Below are 18,335 nucleotides of genomic sequence, written 5' to 3'. Positions count from 1 at the left end.
TGGGGCGTGGCATGGGGAAGACTAAGAGATGTGCGCGTAAATACTTATGTGCACAAGCAGGCACCAGAGGTCCCCACTACGTAACTTTACTTCTGCTATTGCTGGCGTATATACGTCAAAAAACAGAAAAATCAGAGCTAGTCGAGTTTTAAGGGTCAGGTCTAGTAGGGGAGAAGGGAGCCTTCAAAACTAAGGGGCGGATTTTAAACCCCCTGCTCGTGTAAATCCGGCCGGATTTACGCGAGCAGGGCCCTCCCGCGCTGGCGCGCCTATTTTGCATAGGCCGCCGGCGCGCGCAGAGCCCCGGGACTCGCGTAAGACCCGGGGTTTCTGAAAAGGGGCGTGTCGGGGGTATCGCCGAGTGATGCCGTGTTTGGGGGGCGGGCCCAGGGCGTGGCGCCGGCCCGGGGGCGTTCCGGGGGTGTGGCCGCACCCTCCGGAACAGCCCCCGGGTTGGGTCTCGGTGCGCCAGCAGCCCGCTGGCGCGCGCGGATTTACATCTGCCTCCGGCAGGCGTAAATCCATGGATAAAGGTAGGGGGGAGGTTACGTAGGGCCGGGGGGGTGGGTTAGGTAGGGGAAGGTGAGGGGAGGGCGAAAGTAAGTTCCCTCCGAGGCCGCTACGATTTCAGAGCAGCCTCGGAGGGAACGGAGGCAGGCTGCGCGGCTCGGCGTGCGCAGGCTGCCCAAAATCGGCAGCCTTGTGCATGCCGATCCTGGATTTTATGATACGCGCGGCTACACGCGTATCTTATAAAGTACGCGAACGAGCAATTTTTTAAAATCTACCCGTAAGAGCGTTAGTTCTCAAACTATATAACTGTTTCATAAACCAAATCACACTACTTTAAGTAATTCTTCCAAAATCTCTGGGGTTTCTTTGTTTTTGTTTTTTATGGTTAATCCAACTGTAATTGAGAGGCTATAATAATGCAAATAAAAAATCAGCACATAGTCTCCTATCTAGTACAATACATGAAAGTCACTATCTCACCCTAGTAGTCTCTGATTGTCTCCTTCAGCAAAAAGTCTCCTCCCTGGGTGGGAAGTCTGGGTGAATTGGGGGGAGTTCAGGCTAGAGAACAAGGAGAAAGACTGGACAAACTGGTGGACTAATTGGTTAAACTGGTAATTTCACTCATGCACGTATGTTTTAAAATACATCAATTTATGAGTGTAAATCCTGGTAAGTCCTACTTTTTTTTACTCGTAAAATACATGCACATATACATTTTAAATAAGGTAAAGTACGGACATTCAATGTACTGAAATACATGGTTTCAATGCATTGCATGTATGTGTGTACTGGCCTACATACACATATGTTGTGTGATAAACACATATAATTTATAATATGTACATATGTGACACGTGTGTTATAAAGCACTATTGGGTAGATTTTAAAAAAATATGCGCGCGCACATGCACACGTGCTTTTATAATATGCACGCGCCAACGCCTGCATGTTATAAAATCTGGGGCGGCGTGCACAAGGGGAGGCTGAAAATAGCAATTTAGATGCGGCGACGAGATCGGGCTTCCCCCGGTTCCCTACCTGTCTGCTCCAATTAAGGAGCTGACTGGGAGAGAACTTTTCTAGCCCCCTACCTACCCGCTCTCCCTCTTCCCCTCTCCTCCCTGACCCCTTTGAAAGCCCTACTTTTTTGTTTTTTTCTTGTTTTTGAACTTATGCTAGCTCCTGTGCTGGTGTAAGATGCACATGCCGGCACGCTGCCGGCGCATGATCTCCCGGCAGAGTGGCAAATGGCCACTGGACCAGCGGCCTCCAGCTCCGCCCTGCCCCCGGACCACCCCTCCCTGCCCCTGGACCTCCCCTTTTCTTCATCTTGGCTCTTGTGCACGTAACGAGGGTTACACGTGTGCCCAGGCCTCTTTTAAAATGTGTGCGGCGCACGAAAGACCGGGTCACACGCATGTCCCCTGTTTTTTTACACGCGCCAGGTATTTAAAATCGGGCCAAATGTTAAAACTATGTGCGGCCACATATATGCATATATGCCACCGTGTGCAGTTGTTTGAAAGTTATTCTCCCAAAATGAACGTTAATATTGCAGCTCAATATTAAAGAATGATTCCAACTACAACAGAATAACATCATGCAATACTTTATATTTTATTTTTTGCAGAAAGTGAAACATGGACATATATTGATCTTCAGCTGTAGATCTATCTAAATCTAATGCAATAATCATTTTGAGAGTGTAAGAAGAGTGGTGAGTTTGTAAAATGCAAAAAGACAAGAATGCGTGACTGATAAATACTAAGAAATCTTAACTGCATAGTGTTACATGCCCCACCCGCGGTCGTCCCGCACTCGGGACTGCTCACCTTCGGGGTCACACAGCGGGTCCCAGTCCTGTCTCCCTCGCGGCCCTCGCGAACCCAGCTAGGCCACGGCGTCCTGCGGTGACGGTCACCGGGCCTTCGGTCACACGCCAGGCCCCATGCCGGACTTCAGCGTCCCAGCAGCTAGCCAATCCCCTACATGTGCGCACATGGACCAGCCGGCCTGATATGGGTTCTAGGGCGGGGCCTAGTTCCGCGGTGCACCCTGATTGAATGGATGTTAAAAGGAAGTTCCTGGCCTCACTTCTTTGCCTTGGCAATTGGGTCAGTTTGTTTCTGAGATTGCCCTTGCTTTTGTACCTGCTTGCCTGTTCCTAGTCTTGTTCCAGGATCCCTCTGTTCCAGTTCCATTCCTGCTTGTTCCTGCTTCCGTGCCCTGCTTGTTCCTGTCTTCGTTGTTCGTCTTCCTGGTCTTACCTCAGACTGCCTTTCTGGTAAAGACCTCAGCTTGCTCCTGACCTGCCTGCCTGCTTGCCACCTGCCAAAGACTTCAGCTTGTTCCTGACCTACCTGCCCGCCTGCCAAAGACCTCTGCCTGTTCTTCGACCCTGCCTGACCTCTGGATCTTGACCCTTGCTTCGTTGACCACTCCTCGGACTGATTCTTGGACTTGACCTTGCTCGCCTGACATTGCTTGATTCTGGCTCTGTCCCTAGCCTTGTCGTCACCAACACTCTTCTGGTTTGCTTATCTCCAACCTGTTTCCAGCCTCGAACCCGATAGCGCTCTTCCAGTCCCTGTGGGCACACCAGACTCAGCATCTCCCAGGAGACCCTGTGAGGCCCACCTAAGTCCCAGCGGCCTGGGTTCCTACGGGCTTCCTCCCGGGGGGGACCTCGGGCTTCCAGTGGTGAAGATCTACACTGCCTCTGTCTCCTTCAGTGCTCTGCCCTCCTGTGGTCAGTTCCCGTACTGCCTCAGGCCAGGGGTCCACCCCCAAGCACAACACATAGAAGGTAGATTAAACAGGTCATGCTCTTCAGTACTCATAGAACATTTTATTGTGTTAATGCTCTTTATTAGACATGAAGCAACGTAATTAAGGTGTCCTTTTATCTAACACCCCTCAGCAAACTATTTGCTAGGCAAGGTAAATAAACTGGCATTGATTTTTAACACACTAAAAATGTTACTGGCATATTTATAAGTATTTTTCTGGAACAATTATATGTAGAATAATCATAATTACCTTGATCATGTGAAATTCAGAGGTATTTAAATATCATATACATAATAATTCAGGGTGGAGTTCCTCATTACTCTGTGAACCTACTCTCAAGGAAAACAATCAGGATCTGGACCCACTGATGGTCTGTCTTAGAGTTTACCAAGCAAGAATCATGGTCTTAGCCAGCCCACAGTGTGAAAGGATGCCCAGGTACAAATATTATCCCAGGACATTAGCCCAGTATTAATTTAGTGGTATACCAACTATAATTATCACACTCAAAGAGGGTGTGTATGTATATATTTCAATAAGTCCTGACTACTGGCACCTTGGAGATTTTACACACTATTAGATAAAAAGAATTGAACATCTACTTTTTTTTTTTAGGTATCTAAATAGCATGACGTTTTCTTTCAAATATACTTCTTTTTGACACAGCAGTTTTCTTCTGCTCCTGTGGGTTTCTAGCTCAAGTAGAATGGAGATTGGCATCTTGCGCTAGAAGCCTTCACTCACAACTATTTGGGAATTTTTCCCCTATTGTATATCTGTCCCCAGCAATCATGAGTCCTAAATCTAGTGCAATGACAACTCTCTTCCCTTCATCCTCAGGCAGCATTGCTAGCCCTGGCTAACCTGGGGAACATAAGATTTGAGCCAGAATTCAAATCCAAGCTATTCTGCACAGCAATGTGCAGCACTACTACTTAGAGCACTACCACTTTATGTATTCAAAGCCTATGAAATCCAATCTATACTGTCAGGGCAAGATTGCAGCTTAAGGGGCTGATGTACTAAGCTACAAGGAAAGTTGCAGGAATGAGAGGGAACCAGGCAAGCTTTTTCTCATAATGCTGGCTTATTTAAATATTAACAAAATGACTCCTGCACAACAAATTTAGCAAGAAATCACTTTTTCAAAGAAAATCGTAACTACATTGCACTGAGATATAGTTCAATTTTGCACAAAATTTTGCTTTTGCAAAGTTTTTCATGTGTATTTTTGCTAATGATGAATTGCTCGTGTGGCTGATTTGCTTGATTTTCAGGTCATTAGCAAATGAGTTAAATTTGTGCAAACAACTTCACATATGCAAAATTACATGTGCTGAAACAGAAAATCGCACATGCTAAAATTTGCAAGCATGACTACATGCTCTCTTTCCCATTTTAATGTCCATAAATGCATTTACAAAGCCATTCAAGGCCTACTACATCCGTTTTTAGGTAAGAAATTGAATTCACATTCACAATGTCAATGGAAAATCATATGGAGCAGAGCCTCAAACAACTTCTATCAAGGGATTATTGTTTCTAAAATCTATTAAGAATTAGGGGGTTGACAGAAATCCAAAAACTGTTAACTATTTTTTAAACTGCAGTAGTGGTATTTTGTCTTTCAAACCACAAGAAGACTTAAAAATTCAGAGCTCTGGAATCTTTGAACTCTCAAAAAATAAAATTCCGTATAAACCTCTGATTCAGTTTTATTTTTACAAGTTGATTCCTTAGTAATTTACCAAACTTTGATACTGCAGAAAAAAATGTCACTAATCTGTCTGTATGAAACATGCCATTTTATACTAGTGCCCTACACGAGTTGTGGAAAATTACTGTGAAGTTTATTTGTTATTATCAGACCCTGAGGAATTGCATCCATCTCTGGCTAGAGGAAACATATTCCTAAACTTATTTGCACAGTTAGAAACTCTGTCACTGGCTAACCATCTGTCTTCATATTTACAGTAGAATGACAGGGTTGTTCTGTGCAGCATTTTTCCTTCCTGCCTCTCCACTGTCAAAACAAGGATTGTAAAGGAACACTGTTCCCCCAGCAGGGCCATAAAATGTCCACACTTCAAAGCCTGTATATACAACTAGAAAAGGAATGTGCCAAACTTCTTGGTGGCTGGGAGGTATTAGAAAAGCTCTGTTCCAGTCCTGGCTCTCGATGTAAAAATGGGTGCAATTTAGTTATACAGCAAAAGAATATAGAAGATGTCAGTAGATATAGGACCAATTGGCCCATCCAGCCTTTCTGGATAAATTAAAGCTAAGTATATACCTCAAATGTTAGCCATACTAGCTTGACCACCTGCAGGAAATTGCTGGGAAGGGATATTGCTCTTTATGCAAGTCAGTTTTGTTGTCTTTCCTCCTTAGTCATCTTTAATTATGAGTAGATGAGCCAACAGTGCTTCACATTTCCATCTTTTATTCAACCTATCATTATCATTGGCCTTTAGCTCGATCCAAAGCATGCTTAAAATCTGTCATTGGCTTCCACCACCTTTGCTAGTAGGATAATCAGGCACCACTACCCTCTCTGTAAAGAAGTGTTTCCTCAAATTTCCTTTGAGCTTCCCTTTCTCTAATTTTCATGACTTCCTATCCTTGAATCTCTTTTACTATGGAAAACTGTAGCATCCTATTGTAGGGATCCTCAGGGATGGTAACTATCAAACAGGTGCGCAGATGCACTTTGGTGCATGTGCGTTGGTGCACATCCAGATTCTCGGCCATTTTATGACTTGAGCACAGATGTGTGCATATTATAAAATATGCCTGCGCACACATCTGTGCCCAATTTTAGGTGGGTGTGTGCGTATGCACATAAATCTCACTTTTACAATGAAAATTGGCAAATTTTAAAATGGGTGTGTGCCCACACCATTGCCATTTTCACCAGTTCATCCAGTTAAAAGCTAGGTCCTCCAAACTCCCCTGGTTGAATAGCTTATACTCCTCCCAGTTACCAAAGATCCTTAAAACTCCTCAAGTATGGCTAGATTTTAATTTTTTTTAAACTTACACCTCGTCCCTAGCAGAAGTAAACTTACACTGCAGGGATTCTGGCATGCACCCAGGCGCATAAGTATTTATGCGCACGTCTCTTGACCATGCCCCAAAATGCTCATGCCCCACCCAGACTATGCTCTGCCACTTTTTGAAAACTTTTGAGATGTGAACGCAGTGGGAGACATACGAGCATCTGAGTGGCTTTTAAAATTCTGTGGGCTTGTGCAAGCCCGACTTGCGCACGTATTTCCCGATTTTGGTACGTACCAAGCTTTTAAATTCTACCTCATAGGTTCTGCCACTAAAATTTATCGGACTGATTTTAAATGGGCCAAGCACGTAAATAACAGGGTTAGCCCATGGCTGGGCCTTGTGCATGCCACATGCATTTTCGTAAGGGCTCGGTCACCCTCTCCAAAGGGGCGCGGCAGGGGCAGGCCTGGACAGCGCCATTTGCCGCTGTCCCAGGGAAGCGCGCACCGGCAGCTGGCCGGTGTGTGGAAGATACTGCTCCTCCAGAGCAGAAGTATGAAAACAAAAAAAAGAAGTTAGGTAGTGATAGTGTGGGAGGTGGGGAGGAGAGGGGAAGAGGTAGAAAGGATAGGGTTAGGGTTAGGGAACTGGGAAAGGCCTACCTGCATCGCCATGCATATTTTTTAAAGATCCCCTCCCGTTGCGCGCTTGACAGACACCCACCCGCACATGCGCACCTGATTATAAAAATCAGGCAAGCATGTATGCATGGATATCATATTTTATAACATACACATGCCAATGCGCGTGTTGTAAAATAGCCGCGTCCATGTACGTGTGCGAGGAACTGCGCGCACATGGACGCCCATGTGTTGTTTTTTTTAATCGACCCATATGTCTACAGTATAGCGACTGTAGTGATAGGTTCCAGGCATAAAGGCACTCTCTTGTTTAGGCCTGGAGTGATGTGGCCACAGAAGGGATTTAAAGAACCTTAGAGGATACCTTTCAAAGCTACGTGTGCAAATAGGCCATGCAAAACTGCTATAGTACTTTATAACATGCGCAGTTAAGATTGGGGAACAGTAGCAATAATAGAGTTTCCAAAAGCTAACTTTATGACTTTGGATTCTAAGGTCATCAATCCAAGAAATCCAGAAAGACATGGAAGAGTAGCCTATTGATTAGAGCAGCAAACTGAGAACCAGGGAACCCAAGGTTCAAATCCTGATGATGCCCCTTGTGACCTTGGAGGCCCTTGTGGGGTATACCTAGCATGAAAGCTGAGTGGTGCCGTTTTGACTTAAGTGATCAGCCAGTCTGGAGCCTAGGGGGCATTCTAGGCCCCCAGTAAACCATTGGTGTGGCTGGGGGCAGGGGGATGGCTTGGGTGTATTCAGAGGATGGCTGGCTTCTAATGTGTATTTGTTTATTTATTTATTTTTAGGGGAGAGGGAGTTGGAAGGGGTGGGGCATAACTATGTGACTTTACTTGAGTACCACCTCTAGAGGCAGTAGGGGGGCCTTGTTTAGAGCTGCTGCTTGCTTGCCATTTATATTTCAGCCTGGGAGCATCAGGACATGCAGTAACGTCCTGAAGTTACCGGTGAAAGTTAGCTACAACTCCTTGAATTGAAGCTGACAAATTACCTATTAATGAGCTGCTTTGCAAAGCTTATGCCTGCAAAGCAACTCATTTAATACCCACAATATTTACTTTACAATATTTCACAATAAACACCTATTGCGGCTTAGTAAATATATCCCTTAGATTGTAAGCTCTCTGGAGACAAGGAAAATACCTACTATAGCTGCATGTAACTTGCTTTGAGATACCAATGAAAAGGCATGTGCTAAATCTAAATACAAAAGTCTTTGGTAATTATTTTTCCTTGGAAGGGAAGAGAGTTTGATGACTTCCCCAAGGAAGTTAAGTGTATAAAAAATGGAGTGTTTGGTAGGGATGTGAATCGTTTTTCTGACGATTGAAAATATCGTACGATATTTTCACACATCAGAAATCGGGGGCTCCCAGAAACCGATAGGAAAACCCCACTAAATTGTTCGTGGGGTTCTCTTATCGTTTTGGGGGAGGGCGCGAAAAAATGGCACACAAAAACAACCCCTAAACCCATCCCGACCCTTTAAAACACATCCTTTAGCTTCCCCCACCCTCCCAACCCCCCAAAAACTTTTTTAAAGTACCTGGTGGTCCAGTGGGGGTCCTGGGAGCGATCTCCCGCTCTCGGGCCATCGGCTGCCACTAATTAAAATGGCGCCAATGGCCCTTTGCCTTTACCATGTGACAGGGGCTATCAGTGCCATTGACCGGCCCCTGTCACATGGTAGGAGCAATGGATGGCCCGGGACCTCCACTGGACAACTTTCAAATTTTTAAATGATTACTCCTAGATCTCTTTACTTTTTAAAAATTATTGTACTTTTAGTTAACAATTAAGGGATTTTTCCACCCCAATCAATGGGCTAGATTTTAAAAGCCCTGCGTGTGTAAATCTTACCGGATTTACGCGCGCTGGCGCGCCTATTTTGCATAGGCCGTCGGTGCGCATAAGTCTCGGGGCTTCGTAAAAGGGGCGGGAGGGGGCATGTCCGGGGGCATGTCCGTGGTTAGGGGGCGGTCCAAGGCGGGTCCGGGGGCGTGGCGACTGTTCGGGGGCGGGCTGGGAGGGTGGTCCCGAGTCCCCCGGCACTGTGGCCTGTGCCGGGGGATGCCGAGGCGGTGCGCGCAAGTTACGCCTGCTTCAAGCAGGCGTAACTTGCCCAACAAAGGTAGGGGGGATTTAGGTAGGGCTGGGGGGTGGGGTAGATAGGGGAAGGGAGGGGAAGGTGGGGGGACGCGGAGGGAATGGAGGCAGGCTGGGTGGCTCGGCACGCACAGGTTGCCGATTTTGCGCAGCCTTGCGTGCGCGTATCTTATAAAATCCGGTGGCGCGAATAAAAGTATGTGCACGCATATGTTTTTAAGATTTTTTTTAAGAAAACCTTTCGGGGGTAGGCTCATGGGTAAGAAAAGAGCTTTCTAAGATAGACGTCTATGCTGGTAAATTCAGAAGTGTACAAAATATGATGCATAGCAGTAAATCTCTTATTTAAACAGAAAACTATCCAAATCGAGCCATTAAAAACTTGCCTTACCTATAAAATAGGACAGTAGAATTGCCAGCAGCACTGAGACCCCTACAGCACAAAGTGCAGTACATTTCCAACTACAGTACTTTGAGGATTTTTTGAATTTAAAAGCACTTCTGGATAAGGTGTTTCTAGGCAATGGCCGGGTAGGTGGGGAATAAACAGCGCCAGATGCCATTGTGTATCCTGGTGTTGCTGTACTGAACAGCGGTGTTGTCCCCGTTCCTGTTTTGAAGAGGAAATGCCTGCAAAGAGGAAGAAAGAAGATTATGTTAATAAGCCAGCACAGAAGGTAATATGCAACCGACTGTGTTTTCCTTCAGAGTTAATTCTAGATTTGTCCTATTGCCTTTAGAATACGAGTTATCTGCTCAAAATTATTAACAAAATCTAACTGCATTTTATTTCATGAGGAAAAAGGCATCCTATTTGGGAAAAAAATGCTGACATTTATATACCAATATTAGAATCAGCAAAGATTAAATGTAAGTAGTACAGAACAAAATCTTGTTATGGCTCTAATTTGGCATTTGAGCAAAAGAAAGTCATTCAGTTATATATTGTAAACAAAATTTAGGGAAACATACCAAGCTTTAGGTCTTCACATGTTATTACATTTCTTAAAGTACCCCCTAAATTCATCAAAAAGTGCTACTAATGCATTGATAACAAAAAAGGGCATGTCTATGGAAATCTTTGAGTTAGTGCTTTGCATTATCACATGGTGCAGTAACCCTTATTTTTTACATGCTGCATGGATGGGGAGAGAGAGAGAGAGAGAGAGAGAGAGAGAGAGAGAGAGAGAGAGAGAGAACACTATCTACAATACTCACATAGTAGGGAAGTATTTATATCTCTATAGGAGGGCCACCTAATAGGTTGAGGTGAGGAGGTGGAGGTGGTTTAGGGGCCAGTTTCGCATGTAGAGTGAGACATACGAACAGCACAGTACAGCTTGGTGAAGATTTGATGTCATTTGGAGTGAGGAAAGTCTCACAAAGATGAAATTTCTACTATGTTATCTCACCCTAGCTTGATAGACTCTACCTGATTTAGAGTCCATCAAGCTAGGGTGAGATAACTCATCCCAAATCAAGGAGCCCCTTTACAATGGTCCATATATTGAGTGTCAGGCTGAGCCTTATAAAGAGTCTCTCTCTCTCTCTCTCTTTGTGTAAGATATGCATGTAAAGACTGTAGACATATGTGTGTGAAGAATATTTTAAAATCTACGCATATACATTATAAAATAGCTTGTATCTTTACACACAGCAAGATATGGGCACACGCATAGCCCTTTTAAAATCTACCAATTTAAGTATCTAGTGATTTAATTCATTATATAATTTTAAGGAATTGTTATATATTTAAACCATGTATAATCTAATACTTTTGTAAATCATTTACAAGTTTTTGAGTATTAAAAAATGTAAAATATTTTTTGTATGTACATGTTCTCTCTATATGTATCATTGTACTTAGGTGTTAGAGAGGTATTTCCCTTCACATAGCAATTTGCTGTGTTAAAATTAGGGAAAGCCATCATTAACAATTTTGTGTTGCCCATATTTAAAAATATCCATAAATCTTGTAATTAATTATATTTTAGGATTTCTAAGAAACACCAATAGATTGTCTGCAAATGTTGCAATTTAAAAACACTTCAGGCCTAACAACATGCCATCTATTCTCCTAACCTTTTTTATAAACCATAATATGGGTTCCTACGCAAGCAAGAACAGCAATGGAGTCAAGTATCCCACACCAATGTAAACTCATGAGCTCTCTCACCATTGGCCTGAATTACTGCCTTGGGGTCTGTATGCAGTAGCTTTATAGCTTTAAAAAAAATGGCTATCAATCCCATGTTTTCCAAGATAAAAAGCAAATATCTCCATTCCATGAGATCAAAAGCTTTTTCTGCATCAAAGCTAATCCCCAAAGAAGGAATTCATAATTGTGTAGCTTTTTTTATTGCCGTCAACACTAATCATGCATTCATAGTAGAATATCTATGATGTACAAATCCCACTTTATTCTCTGAAACAATGTCCAGAAGGATCAGAGCTAGCCTATCTGCTAAGGATTTCGCCAGCAGTTTAAAGACAAAATTTAACAAAGAAATAGGATGATATGAATCAGGTACTGAGGAATTTTTCCCCAGTTTAGGAATCAGTTATAATTGCCATATAGGGAGTCAACAAATATCTTACCCCCTCAATCAAATCATTTAAATAATGATGCAGAGGAAAAGAGTACTCCACCTTATTTATTAGTGTTCTAAAAATTTCAGCACTATAACCATCCAAGCCTGGGGTTTTACATAACTGTGCCTTCTGAAATCCCACCATAAATCTCTTCCCTAGTAATCAGGGAATTCAATCTCTCTAATTGCTGCCTAGAAAAGCAGGACAAACCAATCATATTCAGAAACCACTGATTTTGATCTACCTTGTGATGTATCTACAATCACTTGCATCTGGACCTCGAATTCCCTCTCAACCTCCACTTCACCAACAGACTGACTAGAGAAATATATAAAGGAACCCTACAGGCCCCACCTACAAAAGCCACTCGCCTCAGCGCAACCAAAGACTGATCCTTCTCGACAGCAGGCCCAGCTATCTGGAACAACATCCCATCCGACCTTAGAATGGAACCCTGCCTCTTAACATTTAAGAAAAAACTTAAGACCTGGCTTTTCTGCCAAGCCTTCTCAGATCCCCCTGATACACACTAGACGACAGAGCATCCTTCATGAACAATGGATCTCCGTACTAAGTTCGGAATAAGAAGCCCCCCTGACTCAGCAATTGTTTATACTGTTTATTTACTACGTTCTTAAGCCTTTCTTTCCAGCAGTCTATGCTTCCAAGTTTACTTTCCTTGTTGAATGTAACCTTGTTCTTCCTGTTCAAACTATTGTTTTGGCTACAGTTCCCCAATTCGATGTAAACCGATATGATATGGTCTTTCAACCATGAAGGTCAGTATAGAAAAGTGTTAAATAAATAAATAAATATAAATCCTTATAAAACCTTTAACCTTTAATGAATTTCTTGAATGATATTTGATAATGCATCCTTTTCATTTCATAGGGCCACAATATTTCTATTACCCCTAATACTGTTTTTTAGATTCATCAGTAATTTACCAGACTTTTACCAAGTTGAAATAATTTATACTTGAAATAAAACATTCTTTTTCGACCGCTACTGCAATAAGGAATTGATTGCCACCTGGTTTGCTATGTATTTCTCTCTATTTCCCACTGATTTTTGATGGGAAAATTACATTTAATCTTCTCAAACCTTTTCTACTATTGCAACAAGGTGGCATCAATATCTTTCCTCTTTCTTAGTGTAAATGCAACAATTTTCCCTAAATACCACCTTGGCCATTTCCCAAAACAGTATAGGATTATCAAGATATTCACAATTATGTTCTTAAAAGAATTTTCACTTACTTTTAAGGAATTCCTGGAAAGTGGGGGTAATGAGCTAAATAGACAGGAAAGTGTCAACTTCTATGCTTGCCCCCCCCCCCCCCAACTTCCCCATTGCAGCATTATCCAAATATGGGCATGATGCAAGATTTCAATCACCTCAATACCCACTGACAACACTCTAGAGAAAACAATAGTTGAAATCAGCAAGTAATCAATTTTAGAAAATGTAGAGTGCACTCTAGAAAGATTAATATAATCCCCTTTGAAAGGATGCAGTGCTCTCCCATGCATTCACATTTTGAAGACATTCAATCAGGAAAGAGATCCTTTTACGGTGATTATGTTTCTCATTCATTTGGCATAAGTATTTCATTTTGGTTATGTATGCAATAAAATATCCACTCAAGAGAATGCTTCCTGGGTCATAAAAAGACTAATTTTCTCAAGATACTGGAAAAAAAGAATGATCATAATTGTTTGGTGCGTAAACATTACATATGACAATAGATTTTCCAAAAAGATCAGCTTCAGGGATCAAAAAATATCCTCCTGGATCTTTAGTAGTCTTTTCCACCATCAAAGTGCATGAACTGCACACCAAAATGGCAACCCCAGTCTTCTTGGTCACAGCTGAGGCACACTAAACATTACCAACCTACCATCTTCTTAGCTTGCTGTGTTCCATGAAATGAGTTTCCTGTAAAAGAACAATGCCTGCCTTTTATCTGTTCAAAGCAGTTAAGATGTTCTTCCTTTTAAGAACATAGTTAATGCCATATATATTGCAAGACATTATTTTTAAAGTACTACCCACCATCCCACAACAAGAGGACCAAAAGGAAAAGAGTACTCCACCCCTTAAAAGTACAAAGATGAGGGTCCCTAGCCCATACTCCCAACTATCAAGAGCAGGTTAAAGAAGGAAAAAAAGTGAAATAAGACTCACTCTGATTGGATATTCAGTCCACCCCCCAAGGCTCCTACCCCCACCTATATTCACCAACCTCTTTATTCTACCCGATTTAAATGATTAAGATCACCATCAGGGTAACCACTGTATATAACACAAACCAAACGCCTTGAATAAATGACTAACTCATGAATTAATCTCCCTCCCTCCCCCCCCAACCCAAGCCCTAAACCAAATTATCCCAATAACATTATTCAACCTAAACATAACCAAATTGTTGCATAATAATAATACCCTCTTTCAAGAAATGTCTGAGAGAAGATATACTTGTAGCATCTATGACTGGCATAAAATTTCAGTCTAAAAAGTCACTGCTAAGAAAAGACCACAATAACTAGTTAGAATAATTAAAAAAAAAGTGTCAGCAAAAATGTCATCCTAACAACTCTGAAAGATTCCAGTCATCCAGAAGACAATAGGATTTCTGAGCAATGCACCAGAATTCACTATGTATCCTGACAACTTTGCTGCAGGAAATTATTTGAAATTTACCACCTTTTAGCTTCCTTAGACTCAGAATTACTCCTCTGAGGCAGCAAGACTTTGCAATTATTAATTCCCTGCTAAGGACTCCTGTGGAGACCAGAAAACAATCAAGGGAAAAGATAAGAAAGACAATTCCAAAAATCCAGATATTCTAAAATAATACACACAACTGCTTAGTTTAGAGTGGCACATGGTGGCAGCAGTCTGAAACCTGAAAAATGTTGGCTAAATAAAGAGTCCATATGAACCAGAGAGAGCAAGCAAAATGCTAACCTATTCAATATAGTACTGATAAATCTGAAAACTTGTCATCTGTAGTACATCTGAATAATAACATATCCTGCCTTAGTCTGTGAGAGTCATGCTGTATGGTTACTCTCAATATCAAATTCCTTTTCACCTCTATTACTGCAAGGCAGGGCTTCCTGCATAACAATTCATCCCGACTGCTGACTCCCTGATGAAGATTCTTGCTGTGATTTTTTTTCCACCAGTGGTACAAACACTTTGGATTCAGAGATGGAGGAAAACTATTTAATATCCCCTCATAATGAACAAGCAGTCTAGAGGGATGCAGCAGCATGCAGCTGACTTTGAGATCATTAATGATGGAGCAGGTCAGTGAAAATTCTCATTGGCACAAGGAGAGTTTCGGCGAGTAATCTTGGAATATGGGTACCTGTTTGTTTTCATTGTGTAGATGCTTGCCTGCATGAAGAGCTTGCAGGAATGTGGCCTTCTAGGAAAAGTTAAGGACATGTGGAATCACCACTCACAACCTAATGGCAGAGTCCTTTTTTAGACTCAGCCTAAAATCATTTCCACTTTGAAACTACATTAACACTCTCCCAGGCCCAGATCACGCACTCTTCTAAAACTCCTTGGAACTCATTGTCAAGCGCACCCTCCATGATGCCTTCAAACTGCAGTTTATTGCAGTGAACCCTATTTTCCAGGTTCTCTCATTTTTCTTAACACAAATGCAGCAACAATTGTAATGTTGTGATCTCTCTAGATACATCTCTTGCACCTCATTCTATCTATTGGAGAGCTGCTACTCAACCTCAGACATTTGCATACCTGATTTTATTTAATCTCTAGAAAAAGAATCTCCTCTCTGCTCTCTCCACTAACTTTCACTGTGGAAAAATGCCTGCTTCCCTAAACATTTTCCTGGTTATCCGATCACGGCATTAAGTATGTTGGGCAGTTTTCCCTGGTAGAAAATTTCTCTCCCTTCATCTACTGATAGATAATTTGGGTGGGAAATTGGTTTCAGTTTTTAGATATTTACAATTAAAAGGTTAATTAATTTCAGGAAAGAGAATGACCCACTTTATTGGACTACCAAGCCCTATGAATGCAGTGTACACGATTCAATGCAAAAAATGTGAAGGTTGCTGCACCGGTAAAATAAGCCAAAAATGAAGGACATGAATCAGACTTCGCAAACATACCAAAACATTACAGAGGATGAAAGATCAGACAGTGAACGTTTCTTAAAATAAGATCGCTCTCTCAAATTCAAGGTACCTAAAGGAACTTCAGGAGTACACAAGAACATAAAACATTTGAAATTAAGATGATCAAACACTTTGAAACCAACAAAAAAGGACTTAAGGACATTGACTTTCATACTCATTACCAGACATAGGCCCTTTCAATTGTAAAGTTTTACGTCTCCTCACCTCTGTCAGCTTCATCCTCACTTCTGTCTACTCTGCTGTAATAAAATATGCAGGCAGCCTGTACTCTGTACTACTTAAACCTAGTGTAACTGTGCTGTTTCTTCACAGACTTGATGAAGAGGGGATAACTTACAAAAAAAGAGCCACAGATATATTAAGTGAATCCGATAAAAAGCTATGACCTACAACTTGTATTTTTACCTTCATTTTTATATAAGCAATTTGTTAAGCTGTAAACCCATCAATATATTTGTTCAACAGCCACAAAATGGGGGAAGCCATATTACAAAACATATCTGGTTACTCTACAACATTGGATTCTTATAATGGGGTAGATTTTCAAAGGGATACGCGCATACCCCACGAAAACCTACCCCAACCCCCCCCCCTGTGCGCGCCAAGCCTATTTTGCATAGGCTCAGCGGCGTGCGCAAGCCCCAGGACGCGCATAAGCCCCGGGGCTTGCATGGAGGGGCGTGTCGGGGGGGGGGTGCCGGGGGCATGCCGGGAGTAACATGGCGTTTTGGGGCATGTCCGGGGGTGTGGTTCCAGCCCGGGGGCGTGACAGCGGCCCCTGGACCAGCCCCCGGACCGGAACATGGAGCGCGGCAGCCGGCTCGGCGCACGCAAAGTTACGCCTGCTTCGAGCAGGCGTAACTTTCGTGATAGAGATAAGGGGGAGGTTTAGATAAGGCCAGGGGGGGTGGGTTAGGTAGGGGAAGGGAATGGAGGCAGGCTGTGCGGCTTGGCACGCGCAGGCTGCCGATTTTGGGCAGCCTTGCGCGCGCCAACCCCGGATTTTAATGGATACGTGCAGCTATGCGCGTATCTATTGAAATCCCACGTACTCTTTTTCGTGCCTGGTGCGCGAACAAAAGTACGCGTGTGCGCAAATTTATAAAATCTGCCCCAGCGTGTATGGGATAAGATCCCATGTTTTATAAACAGGCAAATATTACAAATTAAAGCACTGAGGCAAAAGTCTTATACAATTTTAGGACTGAATTCTGTAAGTTTCGAATTTCCATTCATCAATCATAAGTTTGATAATACATTATGAAATATATAAATACTTAAAATGGAAGGGAAAAATCTTTTTTATTGTATCATAGTGTTGCAAAAGAGATAGCCTCAGTGATTACAAAGTCCTTGTAATTTTTCTAAAGCCAGTGACTATATAATCTGCCAGGGAAGATATGTTAGATTTGCATGGTGATACAGTAGTTTAACGATATACATCAGAATTTTCAAAACATTTCTTTGTAATTGCACTGCCATTATTTCTCTTTCTTCAGTCATCAATCCATTTGTACCACCAGCAAACACAGTTGTCTAGCAGGTGGAAAGTGTCTTCCTGTTGTTGACCTATGGTTTTCTGAATGTTACTTGAGACTCCTACTGTGAAAGGTCTCTTTGTAGTTTACATGAAAGTTAACTTTACATAGGATGAAATTAAGATCAGAAGAGCCCTGCACATGAACATCCATAGAAACTATCTGGTTCAAAGATGAATAAACTCAACAAGTGTGGTATCCACTTTTACTAGATAATATAAATTAAAATATTATATATAATCTATACACATACATATTTATCTATTTACCTGTATATAGAGATATTATAATAAATATATAAATAATTAAAGGGCAGTTTTCAAAGCCTATTACCCAGGGAAGTATCAGTTTACCTGGGTAAATTAGCTTTCCTAAAAGCAGCTTTTAGACTATGGGGGAAAGCCAACAAGTCACTCAGAAGCACATGATTCGGAGGGATTTATCTTCCCAACATACTTGCAAAACAAGGAAATTAGAATATCCCAGTAGAGAGGTTGTGTTTAAGGTTAAAGTAAGCCAGATGGATGTAGGCAAAGAGAACCCAGATGTGAATGACTCTAAACTGCCTGTTTAGGTAGTAATACTAGAGGAAAATTCAAAATTCCCAAAAATACTTAAACAATATCACAACATTGGGAATCATATATCAGTTAACATCTCTTATAGACATATTTTCATATCATTAATCATGACTCCAGTAAAATACAATGTCAAAATATCTATAAAGTTGTTTATTAAATATCAATACAGAAAGTTCTATTTTTTTACTTAATTTCACAATTTACATTATGTATCATACTCAATCACTATAAGCTGTCACTCAAACTTTAGACACACAAAAGTCTTGTATTTCACCACTAGACATAACCAACTGTGAACATGAACTATATATTAAAATACATCAAAAATACCCTATAAGTACCAAATCCCAATCCCCACATTCACACACATAC

General features: G+C 41.9%; 1 protein-coding gene across 4 annotated transcripts in view; it reads right to left on the bottom strand.

Moving 5' to 3' along the window:
• TENM3 (teneurin transmembrane protein 3) overlaps positions 1-18,335 on the bottom strand; it is a 1,731,308-nt gene that overhangs the window by 407,234 nt on the left and 1,305,739 nt on the right. For all 4 annotated transcript variants that reach the window (XM_029581140.1, XM_029581227.1, XM_029581302.1 and 1 more), the window contains one exon: positions 9,463-9,701. In XM_029581140.1, the coding sequence (XP_029437000.1) occupies positions 9,463-9,701 (239 nt within the window). The remainder of the gene's footprint in view (positions 1-9,462; positions 9,702-18,335) is intronic.

The sequence above is a fragment of the Rhinatrema bivittatum genome, chromosome 1, assembly GCF_901001135.1.
Source record: "Rhinatrema bivittatum chromosome 1, aRhiBiv1.1, whole genome shotgun sequence".
Taxonomy (NCBI): Eukaryota; Metazoa; Chordata; class Amphibia; order Gymnophiona; family Rhinatrematidae; genus Rhinatrema; species Rhinatrema bivittatum.
This window is presented reverse-complemented; position numbering and strand designations above follow the sequence as displayed.